The sequence below is a fragment of the Talpa occidentalis genome, unplaced genomic scaffold (genome assembly GCF_014898055.3).
Source record: "Talpa occidentalis isolate TD23 unplaced genomic scaffold, MPIMG_talOcc4v2.1 talOcc4.11, whole genome shotgun sequence".
Classification (NCBI taxonomy): Eukaryota; Metazoa; Chordata; class Mammalia; order Eulipotyphla; family Talpidae; genus Talpa; species Talpa occidentalis.
The window spans coordinates 78,049,645-78,066,312 of NW_023601104.1; the positions used below are offsets into that span (position 1 = coordinate 78,049,645).

Genomic DNA, 16,668 nt, shown 5'->3' on the forward strand with positions numbered 1-16,668 from the left:
CATGTGGGTTTTATGTTCCCTTGTTAAGAGATGGAGGTAAAACAAAGGCAAAAGTTTGGAAGGAAGTCAGTTTTTTAAGCGTATTGAAATAGGATAAGGTCAATATATGTTTTGACATTTAATTAAACATTTAACATGTAGTACATGACCCATTCACTTTATAAAATTTCTTTGTTTTCTGTTTTGTCATGGTGAAATGCAAGTTGTTGAGGTGGCAGTGGGTCATTCAAGTGATGCCATGAGGTGGGAATACCAGGGATGAAGACAAGGAGACAAAGTGTTTTCAATGAGAAATCAAATATCCAAGAAAAACCAACATCTGAGCATGACACAAGTTCCCTAGGTATGCACTCTTAGATCGGCCATTGTTAGTTAGATGTAAAAGGTTTGTGCTAAGAAAAGCCCTCCTCAGCAGTTATATCTTTCTCCCAAGAAGCAGGGACAGACTTCCTAAGGTGTCACATTAGCCAAGGGGAAGTAGCCAAAAGTCTGTTACCCTATAAGTGCTGGTCAGAGAGAGAGGTGCCAGCTTTGCATTCATGTATGTAATTATGTCATTTGATTTCCAGCCCATTTTGACCAAGATGGGTTGAAAATGTCTCAGGGTGATTTTGCTTAAACAAAGCCCTAGTCCAGAACTGGGTTAGACTTTCCTAAATTTTATATAAGATTGTGTCTGGGGCAGCCTTTTCCAGTGTCCTGTGCCAGATGGGGCTGGTGATGAGCCAAGCTGCCTGCTCAGGTGCCTAGACAGTGGTCCTGGAGACCAAAGGAGGCACCCTGTAATTAAGCAGAACCCCCTTTGTCCAGCACAATGGACAGCTGTAGCTGCCTCATCCATTGCAAAGTTGGTGATTGGAGAATCATAAAAAGTGATACTTCCCTACCTTAAACACTTTGTAATAATGTAAGATATATAAAGAAACTTTCCTTCAACAGCCTTTTGAGGTGGGACCAAAGATGCTTTATGAATGTGTCTCAATAATTTGAGTCTCTTTCTTAAACAAACCATATTTGAAATAAACTATCAAGTGTTATGCTAAGTTAAATAAATCAGAAGGAGAAAGACAAATAGAAGATGATTTCACTCATGTGGACTATAGGGAAACAAAACTAAACCAAAACAAATACTAGAGATATGGGTGCAGAATTGAGGCTACTGGAGGGGGGTAGATAGGGCTGGGAACAAAGCAGGGAGGGGACCCATTAGTTTATGGGTGCTTCAGTGGTGGAGGTGATGTGATCACATACATCTGAGGTGTAAATCTGGTCCCCTAAAGCATATACAGTGTTACTGAGATAGATAGATAGATAGATAGATAGATAGATAGATAGATAGATAGATAGATAGATAGATAGATAGATAGATAGATAGATAGATAGTTCATTCAGTTTTAGTATCTTTAAAGTGCATCAGGGATTTAAAAACACCTTTGAAGCAGGCTATGCATTGACCTCTGCTAGATTTTTATTACATTTGTCCCATTTCTTCAGTTACCTCACTTGCGTACTTTCATTAGCAATTATCTTAACCAACTCTCCTTTGTCAAGTTGTTCCAAACCATTCAAGTGGATTTTCATAGTAACAACAACACGCTCTCTCTTTGCATTCATTTCATTGGCCTATCTAATATTTAATGAATATTATTAAAATATCAGGTATGCCTGATTTTAGAACAAACACAGCTCTTGTCCACATACAGCTCAACTGGTGAGAGCAGAAGTGTGGAAACACCAGAGTGGGCTGGTCGCCACAAGCCTCCACCGGATGTCGGCTGCCATCAGGACATTTTCAGCCCACATGGAGGGGCTTGGTTGATCCAGCATGGAGTTGGCTAGACCTCCTGGCATAATTAAGTTGTCAAATGACAGGTTGGCCACAGGTCCTCTCTGACCTTCCCTCCCGGTCATTCTGTTGTTCATTCATATCATTCATCTGTTGTCTTCCTTGTCTTCTCTGAACATTCTGGTCAGCACTGGAGAAGAAGAGGGATACTGAAGTAGGGTGAAGGAGTGATGAAGTCCAGGCCTGAGGAAGAATGCCCTGGAAACTGAGGGCCTAGCACCCATCTTTAGCTTGGGAAGAGAGACTTAAATTGTCTCCACCTGGCAGACCAGGTACTGGTGCTCAGTGCAGGGATTCAGGCTGATAGGACACACACAGCCTCTGCCCCTGAAAAGCCTTCATCCTAGAGCAGGGGACAGCTTAATAAGTCCAGGATTGCAGTGCCCTGGAATTAGTTTCCATGGTTGTGGATGCATTAGTGCTTTCTAGAACACTGGGCCAAGTCTTCAAAGGTTAGTAGGAGTTTACCAGATAAAGGGAAAGAAGAAAGAAGAGAGAAAGGCCTTCCAGGCTGCTACATGTCCACAGAGGAAGAGTAGAACTAAAAGCAGTTTGGTAGCCTGAGGAAGGGAGGGAAGAGGTTGACGAGATAAGCAGAGACAGGATCAGAAAGAACCAAACATGCCATCCCAAAGAGCGTGACCATTCTTCTGAGGTGACTGAAAAGTCAGTTCAGGGTGTTTAAGGAGGGGTAACTTGGTCATATGTATGAACCTGCACAGAAGATGTTTGGGGTCAAGCAGAGTGAGAAGGAAGAAAGCAAGGATGGGAAGATGGGGTCTTCATCTTATCCTGACCAAAGAAAGATTCCTAGGGTCAGGTGTTGTGGCTTCCACATTGAAGCATATTCTTCCCCGCAGAGTGCTAGGCATAGAGGAAAGGATGGATGGACGGACGGACACATGGCTGAGTTCACAATCCCACCACACTTCTGGTTTTGTGTTTGTTATAATTTTCTCTTCTTTCCTCAGCCATCTATCTCTGTAAGAGGACGATGCAGAATAAAGCAAGGCTGGAACTAGCAGATTATGAAGCAGTAAGTATGATTATTTTGGAGGACAGGTGTGGGAAAAAAGTAAACATAGCAGTTTTTTGTGTGATAACCAAATGCTAAAACCAACCTAAATGCACTTTAACCGATAAATAGTTAAATAAACCCATTACATCCATATACTAGAATACTACTCTGCAGTGAAGGGGAAAGTGTTATTCATACACACAACCACTTGAATGGCTATCAGTGATATTATATTAAATAAAAGAAGCCAGTCTCAAAAGATTACAATCTTTATAACCCCATTTATATGAGGTTTTTGAATAACAACTTTGTTATGAGGGAAAACAAATCAGTGGTTGCCAAGAGTTATGAATAGTGTAGGTTGTGTCTGTAAAGAGATAACACAAAGGAACTTTGGGGGTGATGGAACTGTTCTGTATCCTGATTGTGGGAGTGATTATATGAATCTATACTTAAGACCAAAAAGGAAAAAAAGTAGTTACCACATGGTAATTTAAAAGTAAAAATTGCATCTTTCTATCCAACTCCTCTGTGGTTGGCAGCATTCACAGAATCTGATATCAAAAATCAATCAGAAGGTCATGTAAGGTGTATATCAGATGATGTATCTACTTTCCCAGCTTTCTTCCTCCTCCTTTCATAATATGTGAGTCCTTACAAAAAATTGAAGCCCTGCCATGTTCAGATCTATTCCCATCTAACAAAGCCAACACAAGAAAACTAAAACTCACAGATAACTTTTTATCATTCATGTTTTTGGTGTCAGCATCTTTCCCCCATACTAAACCTTATGTGGGTCATGGAGAATTAGGGAAATTGAGTAGACTTTCATGTATCCTCCAGAGGGGGTGCTGCCAAATAATGACATGATGGAGGGGCGGCAGCTAGGAGGAAAGACAGCATTAAGGGCAGTGAAGAGCCTTTCCTGGATAACCAGCATTAGCAGACCCATCATAACCCTCCCGCCTTCTAATGTTCCCCCACTGTCACTGCACTAGTCTTCCAAAACAAACAGGCTGCACTCCATCATACCTGGTCATCTTGGGTGCCTCTGCCCAAGTTAACCAACCCAACTGCGCCCTCACTCCCCTGTCCACTCCCCAAGGGGAACGTACATGTCATCAGTGGGCAGGACCTGAACCTGGGCATGGCCCTCCCCACTGGCATCAGAGGATCTGTAAGTGGGGGAAATTGTAGAGGGGGAGGCTGTGCAGGAATTCATCCAGAACTTGGGAACCTGGCTGAAGTTTGCCTATCAATAGGGATCATTAAACAAAAATATGTTGGAACATAATCTTCCCATGAAAACCCTAGGATGGCTGTTCTGCAACTCTGAACATACTGGGCACCCAGTCCCTGCCCACATCTGTCCCATATACCCACAGCCACCCCTCTGTCAGAAAACCCCCTTCTTATTTCACGCATTTTATGCAAAATGCTTTAACTCTGACTTGCCTACATCACTTCCCTGACACGACTGCCAGGAAGGGCCCTAGTGCCGAAGCATGCACCCCTCTACCCTGTGTCTCTCTTCCCCACATTTTCCATGTTCTAGAAAAAGTCCTAAACAAAAGCAAGACAGCACAGCTCCTGGTGTGTGTTATTGGATTTTTCTCTTCTCTTGCCTTAGTGTTGTGCTTTGGTGGTTGTAAAGAAAGGCATTAAAATCCTCTTCGAGGTTGAAGTTCTGCCTAAAAGTGGTTAGAAACTAAAACATTTTCTTTTTAGATTTCAGAATTTTATTATCTTTCCTGATTATATATCCCTTTTGGAAAAATATTTGAACAGCAAAGAAAATAACCTGCAATCGCTCTTCACTAAGCTTTCTTCCATACATACATTTTTTTCTTTTCCAAAAATGTCGAATCATACCATGCACATCATTGTGTAAGTCGTCTGTTTCTAAAATCATATATTCTAAGTGCATTGAGACACTTTCTATGTCAGTGCTAAGAATCTGATTTACTATCGTTAGTGGCTGCCAGGTCATAACAGTGACCTGGCTGTGTCATAATGTATTAACTCCTCTCCCCCGATTGACTGACATTCAGACGTTACACTCTTGGCTTCCTGTGAACAGTGGAAGAATCAAAGGAGTAGGGCTTGTGGTACTCATACACCAAACCTTGGTGATAACTGAGTTTACATGCAGTGATTGCCCAGGGAAGCTCCTTTTATATTAATAATCCACTAATGAGAGTAATCAATTAGTGTTGGCATAAGCTCTATGAAAATACATAGCAGAATGAGGGCTCCAGCCTTGCATTCCATCAGAATTAGGTTGATCATTAGGGGGCTGTCAAATACCCCCGCTCGTTGTCCCACCTTGCTTCTAGGCAAGTCAACAGCCTCAGAGGAAAGTGTGTGCCCTTCTACCTGTAAAGGCAACTCAGGTGACTTTTCTTTCTTTCCGTTTTTGGGGGTTCCTTTCATGAACACCACAAACATAGGCTCTCCCTTTTTTCCACTTTCAAATCTGACTTTCAAGGATCAGGGCCTTTTGGTTCTCCTTTCCTTCCACCTTCCCAGCTTCCTGCTGAAAGGCGAGCCTTAGGAAATGCATTCTTGGTTTTGCTCTCTGAGCTGTCCAACAGGTTGCAATCCACCCCCGCTTCCATCCCTTCCCCAAATCCTGCATGAGTAGCCACAAACCATCCTCCCTCTCTTCAGTCCCCAGGAAAAGTGTTGTGTGAGTTGTGTTCTTGTAAAACACATATTAGAGGAATCAGGTAAGTCACAGAGACTTCAGACTGAATGGCTATTTAAATGAATATTAATAGTTCTGCTCTGTACAGCACTGTTTGGTACAAAGTCAAATAGGGTTCATGTCCAGTGGGTTGAAAGTGAGGCCCTGCTATTTTGTTGAGAGTAACCAAAATAGATGGCTGCCTTGTAATAAGCATGGGTGTCGATGTGCAACCTGCAATGATTAATACCTTCTCTTGGATTTTCATTTCTCATTAGGAAAACTTAGCAAGACTCCAGAGGGCCTTTGCAAGGAAGTGGGAATTCATCTTTATGCAAGCAGAAGCACAAGTAAAGTAGGTGAACTTCACAAGGTTGCATGAACTTTTCTTGCAAAAAGAAAATTTTGGAGGTGGTGTGAAAGTGGGGTGTTCTCCCACACCAGGTCAGCCATGGCTAGACACTCTAATCTCACGTGAGAGCAAAAATTAAGGTCAGGATGGATAAATTTTATCTTTGCAACCAATGGCACTCTAAAATAATTTCTAAAGTCTATATTCCAGTAGGCAATGGCATGCCTCCAAACGCTGGTTATAAGAAGATACACCTATTTCCCAAAGAGATTGACAGTTGTTTTTCTGTGCTAAGAGGCTGGAAAGCATCTGGCCTACTTGATCTGTAGGTCTAGAGAGTTTGTCTTCAATGGAAAACATGTTGAAGTTATGGGGAGGCCAACATCTCAGTCCCCCTCTTTCTCCCCTGGGAAAGGGTTCAGAATCAAAAAAAAAAAAAAAATAGCACAGATGTCAGACATTTGGAGCCCAAAATGTCAGCTAATTACTCATAAAAGCTAAATTATAGGACTTGATTTTGGATCTGTGACCACAGATCTTTACTGTGGAATTAAACTTACCCATCCCAGACAAAGCTGAGCATCTGCAGTACACCACCACCCCCCACCCCCAACCAGGGCAGAGTTGACCCCTTTAACTTTACTGCATGTAGAGAACAATCTGACCCAGAAGGATCCAAAAAGAATCCATCTGAGCTTCTTGATTTCTTCTTTTAAATCTGCCAATAATCTGTGTCTCTCTTCCTCTTCTGGAGGACCAGAGATAAAAGGAGGAGAAAAGTTGGAGTGTATTTTTCCCTCCTGCAGAGTATAGCAAAAATTCCTTCTTTACCACAGAAACATGAAAAGTGAGGAAAGATGTCCCCAAGATTACACCCGTGATGTCAACCAGATCCTTTTAATTCTGGGAAATGGACTTGCTCAGACTGGGTCCTCTCGACCTTTCCAGCAATGGTTTCTGGTTTGGCTGGGATTGTTAACAGAAATGGGTTGGAAAATGCATATATTGTACAAAGATGAAAAATGATGTAAGAATTATATAAAATAAAATATTTTTTTTAAATACTATCTGTTGAGTACTTAAAAAAAAGAAGAAGAAAAAAAAGAAATGGGTTGTGGGAATTGGGAGTCTGAGCTGGGAGCAGGCGAGAACTTTTCCTCTGGGTACCCACTGTGTCTGGCGCTGACCTTAAGCACCCCCTCCTCCAGCACACCCTGGGCAGCATTGTAGCCACCAGTCTCAGGCAGTGTGGGGGAGCCTTGGCACTAGGTGTGGTCACAGCTGGAAATGACCTAGCCTTGTGCCAGTGGTGATATTGCACTCGTCTTCCCTTTGCAACCTCAGCCTTGCTTCCCCCCATGATGTGAGTGGCCTGCTGACTCCCCCAATGCTCCCAGCAACTCCAGAGCAAGGCACTGGGTGCTGAGCTATACCAGGACCCTAACGCTGAAGGAAAGAGAAAGTGGGTGAGAAGGAAGCAGCATTGAGCCTGCATCCTCAGGAGCCACCCGGAAGCAAAGAGGAATGCTAATTTATACTTTCAGGACCAACTAGGGTCACATGTTATCAAAGGAGGGGAAATTGTCACTTTGCACATATGTGGTATTTCTCGATTAACTTTTTTGATTAACTCTGTGATTACATTATAATTTGGAACATTTAAGTACACAGTAATTATCACAAGAATCACTGGGTGATTATGGGTTTGTTTCAGTCCAGTAAACTAAAGTGCTCCCAAGAGAACCAAGTAACAGAAGTTACAATACAATTAATCTCAGTTACATTTTACTTAGAAGGATAATATAAAGCAATGCAGACTTTTTAAAAGATCTCTTGTCTATGCTCCTGATCAGAACATTAAAAATCTGGCATTGTCGCCTGTCACTCCCCCTTTGTAATTTGTATCTTCCCAGCTGAGGCCACTGATATTTGCCTTCTGGATCTTCTCACCTATTAGGGCTATTACTCTGCTTTTTGAAAGCCAGATGGTTTAAGCGACTTTCCAAACACATAATTGCAGAATTTTGAAGACATTTCTACTGTCTCTGAATCTAAACTTTCAAATTTAAGATGAGACACCTCAAGCCTGTGGTTAGATTCTTTGTTATAATTTGTATATGCGGTATCCACTTGGATGGGGGTGGGTCCATGGATAATTAAGTCCTTAATCATCCAGATCCTAATCATTCAAGTGGACAGTTGCATGTGTGCATGCTTAGACCCACCACATTTATCACATACCTACGGTAGTTTGACATCTAGCCGAAAGCATAAGTACCTAAAACAAAGGTACAGACTTGAGGTTCTCCTACAGGGAGTTAACATCATATTTACAGCTGTGCAGAGAGCAGAGACCGCGTAGGTACCATGTCCCTGTTTGCACTGAACTTCTAGAAACAGGAGCAGAGAGCTGGGGCAAGCATCAGGAGGAAGTGCCAAATACAAAAGCCTCTGATTTCCTTTCTTTACTCTTTCAGGATTGATCGGAAAAAGGACAAGACAGAAAGGAAAATTTTGGATAGTCAAGAACGGGCCTTTTGGGATGTCCACAGGCCAGTGGTGAGAAAACTGCTTGGCTCTCCACTCTCTTTATTTTCCTCCTTCTTCCACTTAAAAGACTGCTTTTTGCCACAAGGTGTCTCATTCTTAAAATTGCTAAGCTTTGTGAAATTGCTTTTACCACTCATTCATATAATTTCAATAGATTTTCCAGAATGCATGTCAGTACCACCTTTTAAAAATTATCCTTCCATGAAAACATGGAATCAGTATAAGGGGCACTCTGAGAATTCCACCTGGGACCTTTGGACCTTAGAAGTTGTCATTCCCCAAATAAACAGTTTCCATTTTTCCTGACATTCTGTTCAAAATCTTAGAATATTCTCTTTCAAATGCAGCCTATTCTCATTCTTCTCAGTTGTTATATCTAGAACATCTCCATGAACATTGGACTAGCCAATATTGAACCATTGCTCCTTGGAGAATGAGAGTTAGATGCCTGTGAGCTCTGGACACAATATTTGTATAAACAGATTAGTACATAACTTTGTTTCTATTTTAAGACACTAGCTATGTGCTGTTGATTCTTTAACACTGACCCCCACAGGGTCATCAGCACAACTGGAGCCTGGAGGATGCTTCTCTAACATATATTTTTTTCTCCATAAGGCACATCCAGTCATCTTGTGCTTAGGAACCCTGGATAGCACCTCCGGCCTGTGCTTGGAGGTCATCTTAACCAGTCATACCACCAACAATCTCAAAAATGTGGGAAACGAGGCACCACTTAGACTGAAATGAGTGTGAAATGACGCTTAGTGTGAGATGCAGCCATCAGGCAGAGCCACTTTATCAGCCTCAGCTGAGCACATGCTCATGGCGGGCTCAGAATTGCGGCCGCTCAGGGCGAGTCCACAAACGAATGACCAAGAGTATTGACTTGGGGAGCAGGAGTAAATTTTATCAGGTGGACAAAGTCAGAAGTACAAACTCCTTGAAAAATGAGGTTCGACTGTATTTTTAACTTCATTTAAAGCAAATATTGTGTTCCCCTCATGAAATGGAACTAAAAATGAATAAACTATTTTGGCCTTCCTAAAAGCCAGTGAAAAGCAAAACCAAAGAAATAATTCCCCATCCTGATATTGGAAGGTTTTTTTTGTTTGTTTGTTTTTTTTTAATAATGAACTTTTTCTCCGTAAAATCTTTTTTTTTTTTTTTTAAGATTTATTTATTTATACAAGCACTGGGTGCAGTCAGAAGCGCGGGAAGGTGAGAGAATTCACCAGAGTCAGAGCAGGGAGCAGAGCAGGCAGAAGGACCCAAGTACACTGCTGAGGGGAGCAGTGGGCGGCAGGAGAGGTCTGCGCGCCACGTGGGACCCTCTGCAGGCAGCTTTGCAACCCAGGGCTCAACCTCTGCACCACCGGGGAGATCGATATTGGGAGGTTTTTAATGTCTGGGTCAGTGAAGTGACAAAGGCTGTGGTGAAAAGACTTGGCCACTTTTTGAATAAGTTTACTCTTAGAAACTGTAGCTATCCCCTCTACCTATCAGCCTTAGATAGTATGAGGTAAGCTTTTATGTTTCATATGAGAACTCTGTGGAGGAATACATATTGGAGGCAAAACATCTTTGTAAAAAAATTATAAAAGGCAAAATGGAAGTCATCGTGAATTATCTGTGATGGGAAAGATACCAGTTGGTTCTGATGGTGTCACTTGGGCTATATTGGAAGAGGAGTGATTTTTACTTAGTAATTTATGTGATCATCTTTTTTTTTTTCTCAGCCAGGTTGTGTGAACACAACAGAAATGGATATCAGAAAATGTCGACGTTTGAAGAATCCACAAAAGGTTAAAAAGGTTCGCTAGTTTAGCTGAATTAAAAATTCGTGATGTGAATAGCCCTTCCATTTCTGCTACTGTTCAAACTATAATTTGCTGTTTGGAATTCTACTGCATTTTATCCTTTGAAACTATTTCATTCATTTATCTTACAAATATTTATGCAGTTACTGATGTGTTCTTGGCACTGTTCTTGCTGCTGAAACACTGTGGCAAATCCTCACAAAGCCCATAGTCTGGCAGGGGATGAAAGGCACCAACAGGCAGCAGTGTCCAGGCTGTGTTGGAAACGCAAAGGATGTCAGGAGTGGGTGCGGGCACCAGAATGGGGGCTGCTACAGGGACTTCCCATGTGGGGTCACCATATAGTGAGGTTGAAGGGAGAGTAGCAGGTGTCTCTATGAAAGGAAAATAAACGCGGAAAGTAGCAAAGTCTAACACATGAAGGTAAACTTGATGTTTGAAACAAATGGAAATCTGTTAGTGTAGTTTAATCTTCCAAACTCAAGTTACCTCTTGCCCAACTATGAATGAGTCAAAGATCATGGTGTTTCACTATTGGAAATGCGTGGTAATGGTACACCCAAGGGTGTCACACTCAGGCCATCCCAAGTTGGTACATCCCACCCTTAGAATAACCTTAGAATAACACCATATTAGGAGGACAAAGCAGTCCTCCATAATATTAATTCCAAAAGGTGAGAGATGGGTCCCCAAACATCTGTATTTCTTGTCACGAGTAATCCTTTTACTCACTCATATAGATAAGATAAGAAATATAAACTTCTTGAATTTGCCTATATATTTTGTTCTTCACTAAGATAATGATGCCCACTGTATTATAGTTTATAATGTTAGTTTTAAAATGTCCTCATTTCATCTTTAAGGACCCCCAAAATGATAGTATTCCAGAATTTCATGGAGCCCATTTCCACCCTTATCTGAGCCCTTCAGGGTTTTATAGATTTCAACTACACATTCGCAAAGATTATTTTTAATCTGCTCCCAAACACAAAGAACAGCTTAAAAAGTAGCCAAAGCTGTGAACATGTAGAGAAACTGAGGCCAGGAGACTGTTTAACTGGAAAGGAAAAAATCTGAAACTCTGCCATCTCAAGTTTGCACCAGATGGGTGTGTCCCCTGTGGGCCAACAGAAAACCTAGAGATCTTTAGTGCATCATCTTTAGCAATTGTTCTTGAATTTCTTGTGCCTCAAAATCACCTGTGGGTATTTTGTGCAGGTTCCCAAACCCCAACCACACAGTTTCTAATTCAGTTACATGTGGGGTGGGGCTCTGCAATGTTCAGCTTTACCAAGTATTTCTAAATGAGTCTTTGTACATGACCTAAGGACCATGTTTGTAGAAACACTGATACTCAAGGCGTCCATTTTCAGCTTAGTAAGAGGGAATATTTTCCAACAGCCATTACCCAAAGATGGGATGTGATGTCTCAAGAGGCAGAATTGCCATCATTGAAAAAATTCAAGCAGATACTGATCATTTCTTGTCAGGATGTCACAGAGGGGATTGGAAACATTGGATAAGTAGTCAAACTAGCTGTCCCAGGAGGCCCTCTTCTACATTCAGGGTACATGATTCTATGTTCTTGCTTCTTCTCTAGTCAGTGTATGGTGTGACTGAAGATGCCCAGTCAAGCCCTTTGCACATACCCAGTCAGCCAGTCAGAAAAACTACGAAGGAGGACATCCGGAAACAGGTGAATGAAGTGACTCCTGCACTCCCATGGGGAGGCATGGCCAGTTTAAAAATGCTTTGAATGTTCACCTCTGAAGGCTGTGGAAGCTTTGAGTTCCTGTAAACCACAGTGGAATCCAGCTGTGGGGCACTTGAGCCTTTGAGTCTGTGTGTGAACAACCCTGGAAGCTTGAGAGGGAAAACTTTCTGCTGCATTCCTCCAGCAACTCTAGAGAAGGACATCAATGGGTGATCCCAGTGCCTTGGGTGACTGCTGTGGGAGCTGGAGGAGGGAGGCACTCAGACACTGTGGGGTCTTTAGAATTTTAATGCACTTCCAGAGCAAACCAGTGCCACACCACTGACTTTATGGCTATAGTTCAAAAGGAACATTTGAAAATAAAGAAACCCCCTTGTCAATGTCATTTCAATGCTACCTTGTTCTTGATGATGGGTTAACTGGTCAACCCAGGTCAGAAGTCAATATCTAATTATTACTCCTTTTTGGACTTTCCTAGTAATGAAGTAATTTTAGGATCTACTCTTTACATTATATCTTACTGACTTCTGGGCAAGAATTCAAAGGAATAAATTGTTAGGTGTCTGCCCATGACAAGTTTATTGTTGACTGGAGAAGAGGAAACAGGTGTATATAAAATAGCTGTGGAATGATTCTAATCTGCCATGTAGGCATGAAAAATGAGCAGAGGAAGGTCACTGGAGCTAGTTAAGCCAGATCCTTACAGTGTGTGTTCATTACTTGTCCATGCTGTTGCTAAATTTTGCAGTATACAGTCATACCTCAGAGATACTGCAAGTTTGGTTCCAGACCACTGCCATAAAGCAAATACTGCCATAAGAGTCACATGTTTGTTTGTTTGTTTGTTTGTTTTGTTTCTCACCACATGTATGCTTTACTGGAGTTAATTGTGCAATGGCATTATGTTTTTGAACATCAGTGTACATACCTCAATTAAAAATACCTTACTGCTTAAAAAATGCCAACCATCACCTTAGCCTCCTATGAGTGGTTCTCTTTTTGCTGGTGGAGACACTTGTAAAAAAAAAAAAAAAAGATGCAGTGTTTCAAAGCACAATAAAGCAAAGTATGATATGAGGTATGTCTATGTCTATATATGCTCCCTTTCAGTTTGCAATTACTTTGGGGGATCAAGACTTTAGCTAGAACACAATACTGAAGGCTAAGTGACATAGGCTAAATTGAAGTATGAATCTTAAGTGTGGCAGAAAAATACAAAGGTGCTGAATGGTTGCTGAAGTGCAAAGTCTTTCCAGAAAAGGTATTTGGATCTTGATGAAAATGTAGAATTTGAATTCTTGGGATAAATAGAGGTTTATCTTGGTCTTAACACCCCTGTTTTCTCTTCCCCCAGATAACATTTTTGAATGCACAGATTGACAGACATTGTTTAAAAATGTCCAAAGTGGCTGAAAGGTATGTTTCCCCTCAATAATATTCCAGCTGTCTTCTAATGTAACAAAGGAGAAATGTCCCAGGGTCATTGCTAATAAATAATGCCAAGAGGCAGACCACAGTCATTTCTTAAACTGATGGGTGAAAAAACCACAGGCCCTGTGTTAGTACATCTAAGGTAACAGACCTCCCTTGAATGGTGTCAAGAAATCTTCTGTTGCTAAAGCTTTTCCAGGGAGGTGGCTATGGGTCCTTGTCAATCAAGGAAGAGCATCCTTAAAAGCTACATCATGCGCTTTTGCCTTCAGCCTCTTGATTAATTCAAATGGAATTGCTCTGTTCCCCTTTAAGCTATAAAATGCCTAGATTCACTTTATAGGATGAAGGAAATTATCTGTGCCCTTTGAGGTGCTGGCTGCACAAACAGGAGGGGACTGGACCATCAGGAGGCGTTCCGCCTCCACACACCATCAACCACTGAACTGCATCGAATCAACTGGAAAGAAAATATTTGGCACCTCCAGCCTGGCTTGTGCAGGAGCATTTGTGCTACAATCTGCACCAGTAGCTGGTTCCACTCCGTTAACTCATGGGAGATTCAATTTTGTCAACTAAATAGTCTGTTTTTGAAGTCTCAGGAAAGAGGGGTGACCACCTGGGAATCTGTATGGGATAAGTCTGGTCAGGCAGCCTAATGCTGAGCGTTTGTTCATCCATATGCTACTGTTAAAGCAATGACAGATAGCTGAAGTATCAAGGGTTTAGGTGGGGTCTTAGCATTTAGCATATCAGAGTGAAATGTTCTGTAAGCCTGGGTCATACAGGGGGCTGGTGTTTTCAGCCTTTCACTGCTGGCCCTGGGATGATTCATATTTTCTTTCTAGATAAATAACAGCAATGTGAGGCTAAGGGAAGCCCACTCCCCAGTCAAAAACCTGAATTAATGCCTGCCTTCGGGGAGTCACGGATATCCCTGGATTTGGACTCATGTCTCACAGGCTAGCTCACGTGTACACCAAAGTTCCTCAGTAGTGTCTCTATTGACATTCTGAGCCGAATTTGTTGCAGGAAACTGTCCTATGCATTATAGGATATCCAGCAGCATCCCTGGCCCCTACCCAGTAGATATCAAAACTCCACCTCGCAATTGTAACCAAAAATGTCTCCAGTCATTACCATACATCCCTAGGGATTGGGGAGGGGGTGGTAAATTGACCCCATTGAGAATCACTGATATTCCTATTTTCCCTACTGCAAATGCTTCGGAGGGTTGCCTTGGCTGGAGCTCGCCTTTACACCAATTATTCTGGAGTCCCTGTTTTCTGCTAACTCCGTAGAAGCCACCTCACCCCACTATCAGTTAACCCATCATTAAGAAGAAGAGATTATTCGTACTCCCAGAGTACCTGGTTTTAATACTGCTTTTCAGATCTCACTGTGGTTGCCTTTGTCCCAGAAGAGTGCCTGTGAGTGAAATCACTGGAATGATCTAAATTCCATTGGTGCCACGGCCTGTGAGGAACTATGAACTTTTTTTACCGCCCCCCCCCCAAAAAAAAAGAAAGAGAGAGAGAGAGACAGAAATGGCTGCCTAGGATGTTGTGAGGGTTGTGCCAGCTATGTCTGGTCTGCAAAGGACACTTGAGAGTCTGCAATCCTAGGTGACTTATCTGAGGGTGCATCATTCTTGGGTCTATTATTCAGATCCCCTGGTTTGGAGACTGGTAGTCCAGGTGGCAGATGGGGCTTAAGGGGTTACGAATGGAAATTCCTAAACCCTGACTCTAGGGATTCAGATTCAGTGATTGTAAGCAGATAGCAGCAACTTGCTTTCTGAATATTCTTCCAGTGGCTTCATGGGACCCCTTGGGAGCTTGGAGAAGCCACTGCCAGCCTCTAAGACTGACCCAAGAAGTCACAGCAGAAAGGACACCCAGCTTTTTCTTACATTCAGGAAAGAGCCTGAACCTGAGGGAGGCCGAGCCCCCCACCACCGGGCAGGTGTGCTGAGGCCCCAGGTGCTGAGGCTGGCCAGGAAGAAAGCCTCAGTGTGGTAGGGGAGAAGGCCGCAGTGCCTATTGTTTGTTTATGTGCTGTCAGGGAGGTAGGGGTGCCACCTGGTACCATCTAATTATGCTGGAGAGGCCTCTAGCCTTGAAGCCTTGAAGAGATTATTCGTACCAGCCACTCCTCACTCCTCAGCCTAAGGCTTTCACGAGTCTCCGCCCAGAAGTGACTGGATTGTATTCCCAGCAGCAATAACTGGCAACTTTTCAATGTGACACCAGGGTTTTTCATTAGCGCCACAAGGAAACTCCCAGACAGAGAGGGCAGAAGGAGAGGAGCCGGGTGGTAGCAGGAGATAAAGCAGCCTGGAGCCCTGGTCTGTCGGCAGCTTTGGAGGGGTGGGGACAGGGAGGTGGTGCTGGCAGCTACTGGACACACCAGAGGTGAAGGCTGAGTTATCTCAGGTGGGCACACACCCACTCCAGGTCTGGCTTCCCAGGCCGGCTCTGGGTGGTGGGTGGTAATTCGCCAGGAGGCATCTGGCAAAGGATTTTATCCCTTTTCAGTTAGTTCCTTGAGAATTGATATTGGGGAGAAGCAGGAGCAGTGGTGTCATGAAAATCCAGTTCCTGAAATTCAAGGGCCATAGGTGGGGGGAGGAGGTGTCACAGGGTGCATCCGGGCCCCGCTGGGATGGGAATAAGAAAACTGTGAAAAGGGGCAAAACAGAACAATTTGGGGGATAGGTGGGAACCATTGGGTTTGATGCTGCCAGTGCCTTTTCTAACTGTGTGACCTCGAGGAAGTAACTTCGCCTCTCTCTGCCTCTGTTTCCACCTCTTTAAAGGGGAGAGAGCAATAGTCCTTACTGACAGGGGAAGGAGTTAACCCATGACAGAGCTTGCTTCAGTGCTTGGTACTTAGCACATGTGAGTGATTATTACTATTTTCCAGTGTGGTGCCTAATGGTGCTTTGGAAGGGAGCCAAATTCATGTGCATGAGACTGGAATGAACTGGTGGATGGCATTCAAAGGAACAAAGGGCTGGCCAAGGAGTGAGGCTGGCCCTGCAAATGGCAGTTTTGTGCCCACCCTCTCTCTACACAGAGAACCCTTGAGGCTGCCCTGCCAGCCACAGTCGGTGTGTCTGCCTCGTCTGACCCCTGTGTCACTACTACCTGCCACCTTTGGGTAGAGAGGGGTCCCACGAAGAGGTTAGCATCCAGCACAGATTTTCTTACTCAGCGGTTTCATTATTCTGCCCTATTGTCCCTATGAGT

At 43.0% G+C, this 16,668-nt stretch overlaps 1 protein-coding gene across 14 annotated transcripts in view; it reads left to right on the forward strand.

Moving 5' to 3' along the window:
• RGS6 (regulator of G protein signaling 6) overlaps positions 1–16,668 on the forward strand; it is a 511,546-nt gene that overhangs the window by 428,354 nt on the left and 66,524 nt on the right. For 13 of the 14 annotated variants that reach the window (XM_054691397.1, XM_054691396.1, XM_037503635.2 and 10 more), the window contains 6 exons: positions 2,818–2,882; positions 5,829–5,905; positions 8,380–8,461; positions 10,192–10,266; positions 11,873–11,968; positions 13,341–13,402. In XM_054691397.1, coding sequence (XP_054547372.1) covers positions 2,818–2,882; positions 5,829–5,905; positions 8,380–8,461; positions 10,192–10,266; positions 11,873–11,968; positions 13,341–13,402 — 457 coding nt within the window. Of the gene's footprint in view, positions 1–173; positions 344–2,817; positions 2,883–5,828; positions 5,906–8,379; positions 8,462–10,191; positions 10,267–11,872; positions 11,969–13,340; positions 13,403–16,668 lie in introns of those variants that run through there. The other variant, XM_054691417.1, reaches the window with a different exon arrangement.